The 15,809-nt window shown below is 39.5% G+C and overlaps 1 protein-coding gene across 9 annotated transcripts in view; it reads right to left on the bottom strand.

Annotated features, from left to right (window-relative positions):
- ENOX1 (ecto-NOX disulfide-thiol exchanger 1) overlaps positions 1-15,809 on the bottom strand; it is a 361,700-nt gene that overhangs the window by 123,253 nt on the left and 222,638 nt on the right. For 8 of the 9 annotated variants that reach the window (XM_032680006.1, XM_032680004.1, XM_032680003.1 and 5 more), the window contains 2 exons: positions 11,441-11,575; positions 10,599-10,736 (listed from right to left, as the gene is read on the bottom strand). In XM_032680006.1, the coding sequence (XP_032535897.1) occupies positions 10,599-10,736; positions 11,441-11,450 (148 nt within the window). In that variant the 5' untranslated portion in view covers positions 11,451-11,575. Of the gene's footprint in view, positions 1-10,598; positions 10,737-11,427; positions 11,576-15,809 lie in introns of all 9 variants that reach the window. The other variant, XM_032680009.1, reaches the window with a different exon arrangement.

The following is a 15,809-nucleotide window of genomic DNA, read 5'->3' as shown; positions in this document are numbered from 1 at the left end:
CAAAATTGTTATCAAAAGGTACCAGAGAAAAAGGTCTCAATGATTATTCTTGGAAAGGGTCCTTCATGCAAGTCCAAGTATAGATCAAGTCCTGAAAAAGGAGATTTCCAATAGAAGGTTTAAGTACGTTTGACAGATGCAGTTCAAAACAGGGTAAAACTTCAAAACTGCAGTTGATAATATTCCACATTTATTTCTAAGGAAACAAACCACTCAAAATACAAATGCATCAGAAAGAAGAAAAGTGTTGGAGAAGCATAGAACTTTCCCTCTCCATTTACTGCAGTCTGGACATGTCTTTTCTGAAACACAGCTTGTGCTACCAGATCTTCACAAAAAAGTGACATTAAGCACATTTGTACCTTCTCCTATGGTGCTGTCTTCTCTAAATGCTAGCAAAGGTCTTTCCCTTCCCTTTTCCAAATCCTTCTCTAAATATCACAGCAGCATAGTCAAAGAGGAAGAGAAGGTAGGAACTGTCTGCCTGTTTCTAATGCACACAATAGTTTGCCTGGTTTTCAGTGCCTGACTCAGAATATCAGATAAAAAGAGTTAAGCTGCTTTTTCACTTAGCACCATATTACTGCTGTGCCAAGATACCTATAAAAAAGGCTACATAATAGGCAGGCAGCTCCATAATCATTGCTGCTTTTCATGCCAATCAGTATTATCCTATTGTTTCCATGCAGTCCCTTACCTACCTGGTTTATCTCAGTAAACGAAAACAGATCATGTGCAATTTCAGCCAGGATTGACTCTTAAGCGTTCAGGCAGTGTTTAACTTACTGGAGCTCACTATCTCTGTGCCCTTCCTGAATTGGAATAACAAAAAATTACTAAATAATGTAGGCACTGTGGTCAGGAAGAGGACATTATTTATAAAGGAAAATATGCTAGAGTCAAGGAAACCATTTTTTAAGAAAAGAAAAATTGGATTAAGAAATGTGCAAGAACAGGCAAGACAGATAAAGCTGTTCTTGTTCATGAACAGACCTATTAAATTTCTGAAGCCACAGCAACAAAATATCTTTTATATTTGGCAGAATACAATCTAAATCCATGCTACAGCATATTAGAGCATACTGTACGTATTAAGTTTAATTATCTTTCACCTCCATGTCCACTAACAAAACTTCTCCAGTGACCAGCTGCTTCCCATTAGAGAGACATTACTCAGAGCTGCTGATGTCACGCACATCATTTGTCACCACCAGCACATGGGAAGGCGCGGCAAACCCATTGTTTATCTGACCGAAGCCAACGTTAATGAAGTATTCTGTTACAAGCTCCCTTACATGCCTAGGGGTTAGGCTCATTGAAACTCAACTTTCTTCTTCAATGCGGACCATCAAAAGACATTTTTCCACACTGATTGTCTCTGCTCATATTTCAGACAGACTTCTGCAGTGCACTGAAAGTGCATCTTCCTGCACTTTGTCAGACCTGATTCTCATGCAATAAGCAAAGGGTATTTGAAGGACAGGTGTCAGAAAGGAAAGAAAAAAGAAAACCATGCTTATGTCCTTCATCCCCAGGTAAAACATAGAAAGTGAGCTACTCATGCTTGCCCTCCAGGGGCCAGGCTCGAAGCATCCACCTAGTCCATGCAGGCAAAAAGAGAGCCTGGCTGGGGAGGAACAAAAGATTTTATAGCCCTTCATTTGGGATGGTTGCCTGGGGATTCATTCATGTTTAAGTCTTCCCCTCTCAAGGAAGTTTTGCTCTGGGACTTCCCCAGCCGGTGCTATCTGTGCCATACTGATCTCTACGTCCTCCTGAGAACACTCAGTATGGACTTAGCTAACAGTCCTCTTGGGACTGCTGTCTCCATCCCATATGGATCATCCACAGAACCTGTAAACAGCTTTTGGCTTCAGGTAGCGTCATCATCACCTTGCCACCTAGACACCACGACTGTGCTCAGCAGGTCACCTTTGAACAGTTTTCCATTCACAAGCCTTTATTATCCCTGAAAATACAAAACGTGGTATTGATAGTTAAAATTGCTTAGTTAAAATGGTTAATCTGCTCTTTCTATTGATTTCTATCCACAATAACTCAACTTTTCCATCGTCAAACTCTATATCACACAGGGGTTACACTGGATTCCCCATTCAGCCAAGGAACTTGGGATCCTAAGATGGGGAGTGATGTGTGAAGGGAAAGTGCTGCAGACAAGCTGCGCTCCAACAGAAGTAAACAGTCAGTAGCAAATGGTTCCCAACAGCCTCTTGGCTAACTTTATGCAGTGGGATGCTCATAATTACTCATGGGCTTTCTCGTCTAAAATAAACAAACACACAAAAAATAATGGGAATGGAGGCTTTCCAAAGCATGATAAAAGATAGGAAAAACTTCTGCAAAAATAAAATATTTCCTTATGTTACTTTACTGTAACATCAAATAAGAACATGCCAAACACATTGTTGGTGGTATAATTACCGACAGCCAGGAATGAAAAAAAAAACCAAAAACCAACAAACCCCTGCCAAAACACCCAAACAACATTGTTTGCATCATAAATTTATTCCAGTATTTTGAGACCACTAAGAAGAATATGCCAAATAGCAACCAGTCTGTTTTCCTCAACTGTTAACCGATCTGGACAAAAGTTTAACAGAAAGAGAGATACCATATTCCTGAAAAACCCTTCACTCCACATACAACACAAACTTTTCACTTAGCAATTCCCTTTATGTGGCCCTGCTCACCACTGAGTCTTGTTTAGTTGGGACATTCAGCCCTTCATACCATCTTAAAAACTACTATTTATCTTCAAGCATGAAGCAGATTTGAATCATTATCTTCATCCCTGGCCTCAATTAAGGTCTAATATAGAGGAGGCACTTGAATGACCTAAGAGGCACACTTACCCCTGATAGCGTGTCAAAGGCACTCAGAGTTTCTGCCACATTTCCTATGGCCGTCAAATCCCTCTCTCCTTTTTCTGTTGTTAACTGACTGTGTTTGTTCCTAGCACTTTAATGTCCCCTGATGTGAAGTCTCCTTGAGTAACACTCACATGATAGAAAGTGTGATTAACTCTGCAGGAGCTTTTCAGGTCAATGAAAAAAATTACTTGTTACACTAGTATATAATACTTTAGAGATGTTCCCAGTGGCTCTATATATTGGGATTCCCACAGTACCTATTCTCTTTTACCTTTGCTGCTCTCCTGTGTCTTGATAATAAAAATACATAGTTTTATCTGGGTAGAAGTTCAATACTAATCCTTCAGAATATGTTTCATACAACTGTAATTACTTTGATTGGTCATTCAGATACTTTAAATGGCGTATCTTTTCCTCTTGACTAAAATGCAATGTTTCTGTAGTGAAGATGATAAGAACAAAGTAGAAAGGAACTAGAATAAACTTAAGAGAACTTGAACAAAATTAGGAAAATCATATTATTTTCTTCAGAGCCTACCTTACTACCTTTCTCTTGCTTTACAGGCTGACTTGTTAACAAAACACAGGGTATAAAACAGGTTGTGAAGCCATAATAGCTGAAAAGACGCTTTCTGAAGATACCTTGTAACCTTGAGAGGGTTGTAAAACCTGTAGAAAACTGTAGATTTTATTAAGACTTCTGATACCTTCTTTTACTGTTAGACGTCAAAGCCAGTGCAGCGTTCAGAACAGGGGTAAAAATGCTGGACACCACTGTGCTATGGGGCTGCTGAACTCTTCAGGGGCTACTTGTGGTCTGCAGCTTACAAGGGCAGGGGAACCAGAGTGCGTGGAGCGCCTTCACCAGCTGCCTGTGTGCACCAAAACTGACATCTGGAGCGTGCTAAAATTTAGTAACAAACCATAGATTCTCACGCATTTTTTTCCCTGAAAAAAGTGACTATCATCAGCTCATAATACAAGTGGCTCACTTTAAAAGTTTTGTGGATAGACCCTGTAATTAATTAGCAGGAGGTAAGTATTAATTACAGAAAAGGAACCTATGTTTTGCTAGGCATGTCTTGGATGATTCAAGTTATGTGCTCATTGGCACACTGGTTCAGTGGCTAAGCAATGAAGTGTAAAAAGAGGAAGCTTTAATAGTTAACGGGGTAACATGGGTAGAATGAAATGAGACCGCCAGACGGCTACCAGTGGCTCCAAGCCTCCAGTAATGGAGAGGCCACAGAAGAAGAGATATACACATGAGAGTTGGCAGAGTCTTCTGGTCAGCTGACTTCTTAAGGATTTCAGCACTTCTTAGTATGCAGTATTCCTTTGGGGAGGTGCTGAACACAATCAAATATACCTTGATTTCCTACTTTATTTGATTCTTCTTCATTAACCCTACAAAAATAGTACACAACCAGAACAATGAGGGATATGTTTACAATTTAGTCAGCATAAGATGACCCACAGTCAACAATAATTAATAAAGGATTCCTGAAAGAAAGACACTGACACTTAAAGGACTTTTCCATAGCCAAGGGAGACAGGTGAGGGGATTCTTAAGTCTCAGACCACATGTGATTTTTCTCAAATAATCCTTAGGTCTTCTCTTCTGTGTAGGAATCAGTGATCTCTTGAGATATGAGTAGAAGGAAAAGCCATCCTACTAGTCCTCCCCCTGATATGCCCATCACATGGAAAAATGCTTGAGACTAATTGGAATCTAAATAAAGTGATCACCTTTAGTTACAATCTTCATTCTGAAGAAAGAGTCTGAATATTATGTCTCCAAACACTTGTAGGACTTGAGCTAATAAAATCTGGGAGGGATGTTTAACCTTGTGTCTTGGGATTTGGGAACCTCTAATCAAAATTTCACAAATTTTTCTGCTATCAAAAAGTAAGTCTGGGATTGCAGTTTCAGGATTACAACTAATTACTGTCACATGTATGATAAAAAGTGACTTGATTTGGATAGATAACCTCTAGTTTGGGGAACCTTGTTCTATTTATTAATGATTGAGAAGAAAGCCCATTGGAGAGAGTTGCACTTCAGTGCTGATTTGCCTTGTACATCTCTCCCTGTGAAGTATCTGATACTAAACACTGTCAAAAGCACAATCCTAAGCAAGGTGACCTGATTGGAACTGACAACTCCTATGTTCCACTGAAATCAGGTCAAAAGACAAGTGTGTGGGAAAAGCAGAGACAAATGGAAAAACAGAAAGGTTGATGTAAGTGGCTAATATTTCAGAACCTCCAGCGTCTAAGAAATACATGCCTGAAGCCACAGAAATGGTGTTCTTTTCTATATCTTTTGGTAAGCAAGATGTTAGGCTTCAACGTTTCCTAGTCTCTGATTTCACTAGGATTTTGTACAAGTGATCAAAGACAACTTTAGCCAAAAAAAAAACTGTGGGTGACAGAACATTTTAGTATCTTGAGGCTGAGGCATGTTGGCCAGACTCACATGGAAAAGTGTGCCTTAATAATTATTCTGTAAATAAGCAGAACACATCCATTTTCAGATACACCCTTGACTTCTAGGCAGACCTGTAACTTTATTGCTGGATGTCTGCTGCTGTGGTTTATTTTACTCTGTAAGAGCACAAATACACATCACAGGGCATGAGCTTAAAGTCTAAATGAATTATCACTTGTGTACCACTCTACATGTTCATTTGTACCAGGGAACTTTTTGACTCAAAAGTATTTAGATAATCTAAATAATTCTGGAAGAAAGCACCTCAAAATTGCTTCATGTTTTTCAGAGCACTGGTTAATTAATGACAGAGAAGTAAGTTTCTCAGTAGAATATCTTCCTTTAGAAAACAGGTGAACTGATGGTATTTGCAGAAACAAATGAAAGCACAAGAACACTAAATTCAGGAACGCCAAAACTGCCTTTAGAAGTACCAGTGTGAAAGCAAAATAAAACATTCTCTGATGTCTTAGGTCACTGAGTATTTCTTCTAGTCCTAAAGTGTAACCACACAGCAGACTTGAATGTACTTGAAAGATGTGCTTGAATCAGAGTTGCTGAGTGCAAAAAAGGATTTAGATCTCAAAAAGGTGAACTACAAACTACAAACTTTTGCTCTCATCTGACTATATTTATCAAAGTCTTAAAGCACAGGAAACAGCAATTTTAAGGTCTGGGTAATTGAAAAGCAGTTTAACAGATTTCCTCCAACTTTTCCAGATCTTGTTTTTTTCTCTGGGCTGAAACCATCCATGAGAAACTTCAGCCTGAAAGGCAAATTTTCATAAGAAATTATAACCTGCTGAAAGGGGAGATTTAGACTGAAAAGACTTTTCAGCCATAACTATTCCACATCAATCTTTAACACTTTAACTAATGCATTATTAAAGTACAGTTTATTGTATGAATTATGTATCTGTATAAATGCATATATTAGTGTAGACGTAATGCAGCAGCCAAATATTATGAAAAAAAGGTAAGCTTTCTGCATAACAATAAGTGGAAGCAAAATATATGTAGAAACACAACAGATATTATACAACTATTAACAAGAATTCTTCTTTACAAATTAAAGTCTCTGATATTTGCCCAGATCAAAAATCCAATTTTACAGCACTGGGAGATAAGGAATTAAATACAGTGTAGATATCATCTAAACTGGTATTAAAAGGTTAGCAGTGCTTAAAATTGATTAGTTACCAAGACCAGACAGCCTGCATCCCAGGCTGTGAGAAGAGTATTGGCCAGATGTTGCAGAAGCTTTAGTTGTCATTTTAACAAACTTTCGAGCTAGATAAAAGCTTCACAGATTGCAAACTGGGAAGCATAACTGTTACAAGGCAGGCATCCCAGCATGTTACACAGCAGCAAACCTAAGAACTGTTGGGGAAAAAAAAGTCATAAAAAACCTTTAAAAAGACTGAGTAGTTCATATGGACTCTATACATGTGAGAACAAAAATGCTCTGCATAGAAATCAGAAACCAGCCAGCTTGTGGAATGAAAGTCCATGAATGGGTAAGTTCTTTGAACAATGAAAGACCAGAAGTCTAAGAGATATGACAGGATACAGATGAATACCATACACCAAATTTCAGATTATGACAGGTTATGTAAAATATCCAGAAAAGATCTCTCTATAAGATTAATCTATACTGCTTACTACTTTCCTAGCTGTCAACAAGGCTGTAAAAAAAAATCATTTAAAGATGGACAAATAATTAGCACTAGGACATTGGTGTGTAATTTTCATCTCAGAGAAATGTAACAGATGACAGTAGCCAAAGCAATACGTGGCTGCTGATAAAGCTCAGCTCACTACTAGGATTACTAGCAAAAAAATTAAAATCACCAAAAATGGCTAAGGACTAGCTAGATATTTGGTCAAATATGGTGATGCAAACTCTCACTGAATGCAGATACAGTAAATATACTAGAGGAAATAAATCTGTAAGTCTTTTTGTGGCAAACTGAGGTTTTGCCACTATGGATTTGCCATGAAGAAAATGCGTCAAAAACCTATGAATCTGAAGGAAATATAATGAAGTGTCACAGCACCTATTTACCTTGAGAATACAAGGGAGTTTCAAACAAAGGGAAAAAAAGGAAAGAAAAGAAGTTATTCTGCACCTGTAGAGAAATAAGGCAGCACTTCAGTAATTAACATTTATTACTTATGGCAGCCTTTATACATTGAAAATGCTGAACAAATATGAACTGACTTGTACAACATCTTTACAATACGTGATACACATAATTATGGAAATTACAGTAGGGGGCTGTCAATGAAATAAAGTCCTGGAGATCCTTCTTTGTGGAGAAAAGCATTGCACCTGAGATGAGGCTGCCATGTAGGGATGGCACAGCACATCTGAGGACACAATTTACAACAAAACTGAAGAGACAGAATAAAGCAAGACAAAGAGTTGGGCAAATCTCCACAGGATATGCAAGCAAACTGCTTATAAATGAAAGCAGCATAAGCTGATTTTGACATATGGCTATTTTCAGGTTGGAAGTAATCGCATTCAAGTTAACCACAACACCTTCAGGCAAAGCCCCACCAGAAAATAGAAAAAGTTGTTTCCCCATCAGCACAAAGAATCACTAAATCACAGAATCACAGAATACTCTGAGTTGGAAGGGACCCACAAGGATCATCGAGTCCAACTCTTAGCCCTGCCCAGGACCATTCCCAAGAGTTACACCACGTGCTCAAGAGTATCATCCAAACACTTCTTGAACTCTGTCAGGCTTGATGCTGTGAACACTTCCCTGGGGAGTCTGTTCCAGCACCCAACCACCCTCTGGGTGAAGAACCTTTTTCTAATATCCAACCTAAACCTCCCCTGACACAACTTCAGGCCATTCCCTCAGGTCCTGTCACTGGTCACCACAGAGAAGAGATCAGCGCCTGCCCCTCCTCTTCCCCTCATGAGGAAGTCGTAGACTGTGATGAGATCTCTCTTCAGTCTCCTCCAGACTGAATAGACCAAGTGACCTCAGCTGCTCCTCACATGACTTCCCCTTCACCACCTTCGTAGCCCTCCTTTGGACACGCTCTATTAGCTTAATATCTTCCTTATATTGTGGTGCACACAATATTCAAGGTGAGGCCATACCAGTGCACAGTACAGAGGGACTGAGTTCAAAGGGACCCACAACAATCATCGAGTCCAGCTCCTGACTTCACACAGGACAAACTAAGAGTTAAACCATGCATCAAGGAGTGTCGTCCAAACACTTCTTAAACAACAGGCCATGACCTGAGGAGCTTGTTCCAGTGCAGGGTCACCCTCACAAAGAACTTTTTCCTAGTAACGAGTCTGAACAACCCTTGATGCAGCTTTAAGTCATTCCCTCACATCCTATCACCGGACACCAGAGAGAAGAGATTAGCATCACCCTCTGCACTCATCCTCATAAGGAAGTTGTAGACAGCAATGAGGGCTCTTCTCGGCCTCCTCCTCTCTAAGTTGAGCAAATCTAGTATCCACAGCTGTTCCTCATAAGTCTTGCCCTCTAATCCTTTCATCATCTTTGTTGCCTCTCCTTGAACACACTCTAATATTTTTTATATCTTTCTTACTGCACACAGCACTCAAGGTGAGACTGCACCAATGCTGAAGAAAGTGGAATAAACACTTCTTTTGACTGGTTAGCTACATTGTACCTAATGCACACCAGGTTGGCCCTTTTGGCCACCAGTATAAATTGTTGACTCATACTGGGGTTCCCATCAACCAAACCCAACAGATTTTTTTCTGCAGGACATTCCAGCCTCTTGTCCCCCAGGACAAGGATCCAGGATTACCTGATCCCAGGTGCAGTCTGGCATTTGTCCTGATTAAACATCATATAGATGGTGATGGGCCAGCCCTCTAATCTATCCAGATCTCTATATTAGACCTATCTACCCTCAAGAGAATCAGTGGTTTCTCCTAATTTAGTATAATCAGTAAACTTAGGGTGGACTCAGATCCTGCATCCAGGTCATTGATAAAAACATTGAAGAAAATTGGATCCAAAGGAGTGGATGGCTTTGCTTGTTTCTTTTAATCGGGAGCGTGGGGTTAAAGCCAGAGATCACGAATCAGTTCACAGCCTCCACTAGCTAAACTCTCTGCTTGAGACTGATTCATTATAAATCAGCTTTTTTGCAGCTTAATTTACCCGCCTGTAAAACAGGTAATTCAGAGCCAGACCGTCAGCTGTGAACTGGCACAGCTCCACTCAGTTCCCAGTGTCAGGAGGGGGCATATTTGGCCAAAATTAAGCATCACGCATCCCTGGTGAGGCAAGCAGAGTGATTTACATCATGACCTGGCTCACTGCATCCATGTCTACACGGACAAGCACAGATGTGACAGGATGCTGCTCTGATACAGATATTGAACAGCTCTTCTTAAGCTGAAGTGGCAATGCAGCTTCCAGAGGGGATCTGTCATATGCCTAGCATGTGGCTTGTGTCTACAGGGCACCCACTCATATAAAAATAATTTTTCTCTGCATTACAGGAGCAAAGAAGTTTTATTAATCTCAACTAATCTGGCCTCTACTGTTGCCAATAAAGTCTGCTATATCCATGCTTGTCTGTGAAATATTGCTGGTTTCCAAATACTATTTCTCTGGGTGTTAGAATTAAGTAATCCCTTATAATGCTCTCCCAAACTATGCTTGGGAAGTGAAATGACAGAGTCAAACAAAAACAATCTCTTGAAATTCAATTTATGGAGCCAGTCAGAAAGTACATAAGCACACACCTGACAGGAAAGCTTCACTTCACTAATATCAACTAATTAGAGAATTAACTTCATGATTTTCTGCCCAACTAACATAATTTCAAAATCTCCCTTCAAGAGTTCTCAGATCAGGGTATTTCTTGGTAGAATCTCAAGACATCCTGCTTGAACAGAGAAACAAAACCAAATGTTTCTCTTACATGACCTCCTCCTGGTCTCAACTGAGCGTAAGGATTGATGGTTTAGTTGTTCAATTTCCCCCAAGAGTTTTAGTTTTTCCATGACATTCAAATATAATATGGATTATACTCCTACTACAAGAAGCGATTAATACACAGTATGCAATATTAATCATAGGTGATATTTTCAGAACATAAAAATATAATATCCTCAGAAAGCATTCCATATATATTTAAGAAGACACAAAGACTTCATGGACAGTGCAAGAGATCTCTTGAAAAAAGAAAAATCTTACCTGTCACAAGCTGTTGTCCTGCTAGTCCTACTGGAACCATCCCCAGATTATTCATAGCTGTAGCCCAAGCTGTCGGATCAGTGACTGACATGTTAAGCTGTGTGGTGTCTATAGCTATGCTTCCCAAACCATCAGCTGCTGCAAGAAAATAAACGAGAGAAGTCATTGCATCACAATTTTTAACCAAAACTTTCAGTGAAAATAAGGTATCGCCACTGCTGATTTTGGGTTTGTTTTGTTTCTTAATTGTGATCCACCTTTAAAACATTGCTAATAGTACTTGGTATTGTATAGCTAAACAAAAGACAATGGAAACATGCAACAGACATAAAATGAAATAAGAATGATTCAGGCTGGTTATATGGAAAACTTTTTCACCATGAGGGCAGACAAGCAGTGGAACAGGCTGTGCAGTCATCACCCCTGGCAGCTTTCAAGACGCAACTTGATAAAGCCCTGAGCAGCTAGCCTGACCCTATGGCTGGCCCTGCTCTAAACAGGAGGTGCAATTTTTTGTTTGTAAAAGATTTCAGAACACATTATCCCCTAAATAAAAAGAGATCAAGCTAAATCCATTCACTATGGGAAATACCAAGTGTTGTTCTAAAAAAAAAGAGAGAATTTTCATTAATATGGTCAAAATAGACTGAGCCCAGGTGTGGATTTTCCTAGGCTGGGGAAGGAAGAGTGAGTCAGATAGCTAAGGGAGGGTACCTTTCTGATACTGAAACACTAAACACAAGATGTGATCACACATTTTTGCTTCTCCCCTCCCCAGTCACAGCTCAAATCAGCTCTTTCCAGCTATTTTCTTATGACCTTTGCAGACCTGAGATATTTACCAGCAGCCATTGCTTCTCCCCAGTTCCTTTTGTTCCCGTTAGACTTCTTCAGCTAGGAATAATGAACTACTGTATTAGCAGCATCTTGAGATGGGATATCACTAAGCACAGGGCCCACATACAGCTCATTAGGCTCTGAAACAGAAAAGACAGAAATCAACTATCAGTGCCACAGTCAGAACACAACAGACCACTTTGGGAATCCACTCAAAGCTCCTGTCCACTCCCTCTGGATCACCAGACCCAGTCTCTTTGCACACATTTAGCAGGTACTGTAGAGGTGTTTCAGCAAACGCTCATCCTTGCCTGCTGAACAAACAGTAACACATATGAATCTGTCAGACCACTGAAAAGCCCTTCACAAATTAGGTCTTATCAGTAGCTACACAGCCTCCTCAACATGAAGGCATGAGCTGAAAGAACATATTAAGGGATGAATATGATTTATTCTTTTTTAAACCGTTAACAATTAACTGATGTTGCAAGTTTCAAGGAAACAGTTGTCTGTTCTGAGATAAAAAGGAAAAAAAATACTATGCAATGATTTACAGAATGGATCCTGCAGTGATGTGGAAAAGAAAACCTAACAAAGCTGAGGACGATGCCTGCTCCTTAACTAACACTGTATCTTTGGCTCACAAAGGTTAGTTAGCTCAAAGCAAAAGTGGAGTATCTGTTTCTAGCTGATTGCTCTCATCAAGTATCTGTCAGACCATGAATTTTACATAAGGGCAACTTCTTGCTGTTGCTATTGTTGTTTGTGAAGCTGACCATGTCAGCGTATTGCTGATCAGCGCATCACTGGCTGGAAAGGCTGAATGAGCCACTGGTAAGAGGCGTGACCAAAGTGAGTTCCCAGCACTTAAAGCAGAGGAAGAAAATGCTGCACTGAGGATGATCACATACACATACCCATGTTAGTTTTTGTGCCTTAGTTACATGGGACTATGGGCAAAGGAGGGCTACATTATTTTTTGGCTGTCCAGCAGCCTACGAGATCTGACATAGGGTATTTGGTACCAGAAGCCAGCAACTGACCCTTTTGAACATTTTTTAATGATCAGAAGTCATTAATGCTGTGCAGTTGTATCTTGGTGACTTGTTCAGCCCTAAAATAGTTGTGCTAACTTTAAAAAAGTACTTGAAAGACCTTAATTAAGCGGTTTCCAACATGCAAACTTTAAGGATTCATCCTTAGAAAAGACACAATTAACATAATTACACTGTATTTTAGCTTAGTACCTCCCACACTTTTTCATGTGATGTGCATAAAGTACAAGCCAGAAAGCTTTATACTACAGTTCCATGACACTGTATAGATCACTTCATAGGAACATCACCACATCAATGGCTGTAAAATCAAAGAAAGAGTTGAGATCAGGCAATGCTCTACATTTTTTAGTTTGTTGTAATTTACAAATAACCAGTATACTAGGCTAAAAAGCATTTTGTTCAAATCTACAGTGGGTCCATTTAAAAGTCAATATTTATCAACTCTTAATATTTGAATTTGCAATTCCAATTCTTATTTGATCTCCACTATTCATTATACATAACATAAAATATTTTTATGGTAAAATTAGCTTTTAAATAACATCTATAAACACCAAACAAACATTGAATGAAAGTCATCTGTGGGGAATATCACTACCATAAGGCAAGGCACCCAAGATTTATGTCCAGTTTTTAAAAACTGGATGTCTCCTGTTCAGCTCCTTAAACTTGTACTTAGCTCTTTCCACAGAGGCTATAAACTTCTGACCACAAACATCTATTTCAAGGTTAGGGCTCACTGAATTATTCCTTGTCAATAAGGTATTTCTCCCCTTGCTCTTTGTGAATAATTTCCAAACCAGTCCCAATTTACAAACATATGCTGAATAGCTCAGATGAGAGTGGTTCGCTTCTTCCCCTGACCAGCAGCCTTGTTGCCTTGATGAAGAAAGGGGGATTTAAAAGCCAACAGTGATGAAATGCCTCTTCATACCCTGTTGCATGCTAGTTGCTTGTCCCCTTAATGCATCACCGTAACCAACGGGGAGGAAGGAGGTACTGCCCCCTGGTTTTGGGGGCATCTCAGGTAGGCATGGACTACTGGGATAAGAGGTAGAGAATGGGCATTGTACTCTCTCTCTGCCACCCTCCTTCCCCCATTTTACTGCTTATTGAAGTGTGCACCAGGTGACATAAGCAGATCTGCTGCCAAACTACAGATCTGTTGCTACAATCTCTTCCACCCAAATCCACATTGCAGTTGCACCAGCTCTGCAAGAAATGCAGAGCTGGTGCATAAAGGATCAGACACTGAGCTAGACAAATGCGCCTCACCTACTGGGAATTAGTAGGTGACTTTTTGATGTTTGCCTTCTGACAGGTTGTCCACATATTTCAAATTTTGGTATACGTTCATGAATTAGCCACAAGTATTTGTTAAAGTCCTTGCAGAAGAACAAGAACATAACACCATGATTATGAAAGAAAGCGGAATCAGTAGGTTAATTGCTGAAACTTATGTTGTACTATACTGCTAGATCTGCCCAATATGCCATAGAATTCTTTGCTCAAAACACACTCTTGTAGCCCACACTGGCTCTGGGCAGCTTTGCTTTCTCTCTGACCAACAAGTCTACTGTTTTATCAGCAGGACCTGGATGCAGTGCAAGCTGAACTGGGGAAAACCCATAAAAGAGCACGTGAGAAGCCTAAAGTAAAACTAGTTCTATCTAACCAAAAACTGCTGCAGGCTATTTTGTCAGTGGAAGAGAGCTGAATAACAAGGATAAACGAACTTATGAACACTGAATAATTTGCAGTAAGCTGTAGGCAGAACTAATGTTCTATCCTGAAGGACACAGACTGTAGAAACTAGCTCTTTTAAAAAGAAAAATACTAGTTGTGAACATCCCTTCGAGTGACAACTCAGTGGTTACATTAACACAGAGCAATATATTTATTATGGCTAAAATAATCTTACAGGCATTTCACACCTGATTTAGACTCAAACATTAGCTTTTGTTTAAAAGTTTTCAAAAATTTGGATAGAGAAGGTTCCATTAATGCTTAAAATTAAATCAGCTTTGGGCAAATTTCAGCTTTTCATTCTATAGCTGAGACGCTGCACTGTTAAAGCCTTCATGGCACTGGAAACAAACCAACCCAGGAAAATAAACCCACCCACTGACTAGGTCATATTAAAAAGCCAAGTGCTAAGTTCAATGAGAAATACATCTACTAGCAAAGATTCTTGCTTTCTTAATAATAAATGGAATCATTGTGCCATTGGTTAAACAGGCAAGACAGCATAAGCTTATGCAGAGATCTTGTGTAACCTGAGCAGACATTAATCAACACTTTTTACTGACATTGCACCTTTAGAAAGTATTCCTGATATGCAATTCATGTGTAAAAGAAATCTGTGTTTATAAACACTTGTTCATGGGAGTAGCTCTACTCAAGGGGAGTAACTTCAGAAGCAAATAAAACTATAATACTGATTTATTTTCACATTTAGGAGAAAATGTCTAACATGTTCTGGGCCCTGCTATTCCTTGAGATTTGGGAGAACCAGGGTTGTTAATACAAATTTTTTTATTTGAGAACTTCTGATTAACAAAATGTTAATGCCAAACACTTTGTAAAGCAATTTCACATTACACTTTTTGGGTGGTCTCTCTTTTTGTAGACACAATGCAAGGACTGGTCCTTGGATGGTGGATTGCAAGGGACATTAAGACTTCCCTCAGACAGGTTGTCAGGAAGATAAAGCACCCTCGAGTCTATATCAATGAGCACTTCTCAGTCATAGCAGTCATAGCAGATTGTACTTGGTGTGCATATTTTATACCAGGCAATTAAATGCAGTTACCCAAATGAATACAGAAATCAGCTATATATTGTGCATCAATTATCACAGGCAATGAATGCCATGAGACAAAGAAATTAACACAACATAAAACTAATTCAATAACACAGTAGATCGTGAAGTTAAAATCCTACCCTTTAGATATCCATAACACTGCAGACAATGAGTTACAACACTGAGTGTAGCTGATTAAATGTACCACTGTAATGAGGCTCTGTAGAGCGCCCAAGTCAGCGGCCAGCCCTGGGATGCAAGGAGGAGGTTCTCTGCCCAACTCCAACACCAACCTGTTGGGTAACATTTCATTTATTTCACCTCTTTGTCTAATTTTCATGACCACTACATCCTTCAAGGAAAAGAATGATGGCATCAACCTTTCAAAACCTGGGACTACAAGTTGTGAAGACATTAAATGCTATTAGTGCCAGTTCTTGAGACAACGCAAATGGGAAGCAGCAATGTGGTATCTTGTGAACTGCTACATCTAGGTAAGTTTTCCAGTCCTTA

The sequence above is a fragment of the Chiroxiphia lanceolata genome, chromosome 2, assembly GCF_009829145.1.
Source record: "Chiroxiphia lanceolata isolate bChiLan1 chromosome 2, bChiLan1.pri, whole genome shotgun sequence".
In the NCBI taxonomy this organism is placed as follows: domain Eukaryota; kingdom Metazoa; phylum Chordata; class Aves; order Passeriformes; family Pipridae; genus Chiroxiphia; species Chiroxiphia lanceolata.
This window is presented reverse-complemented; position numbering and strand designations above follow the sequence as displayed.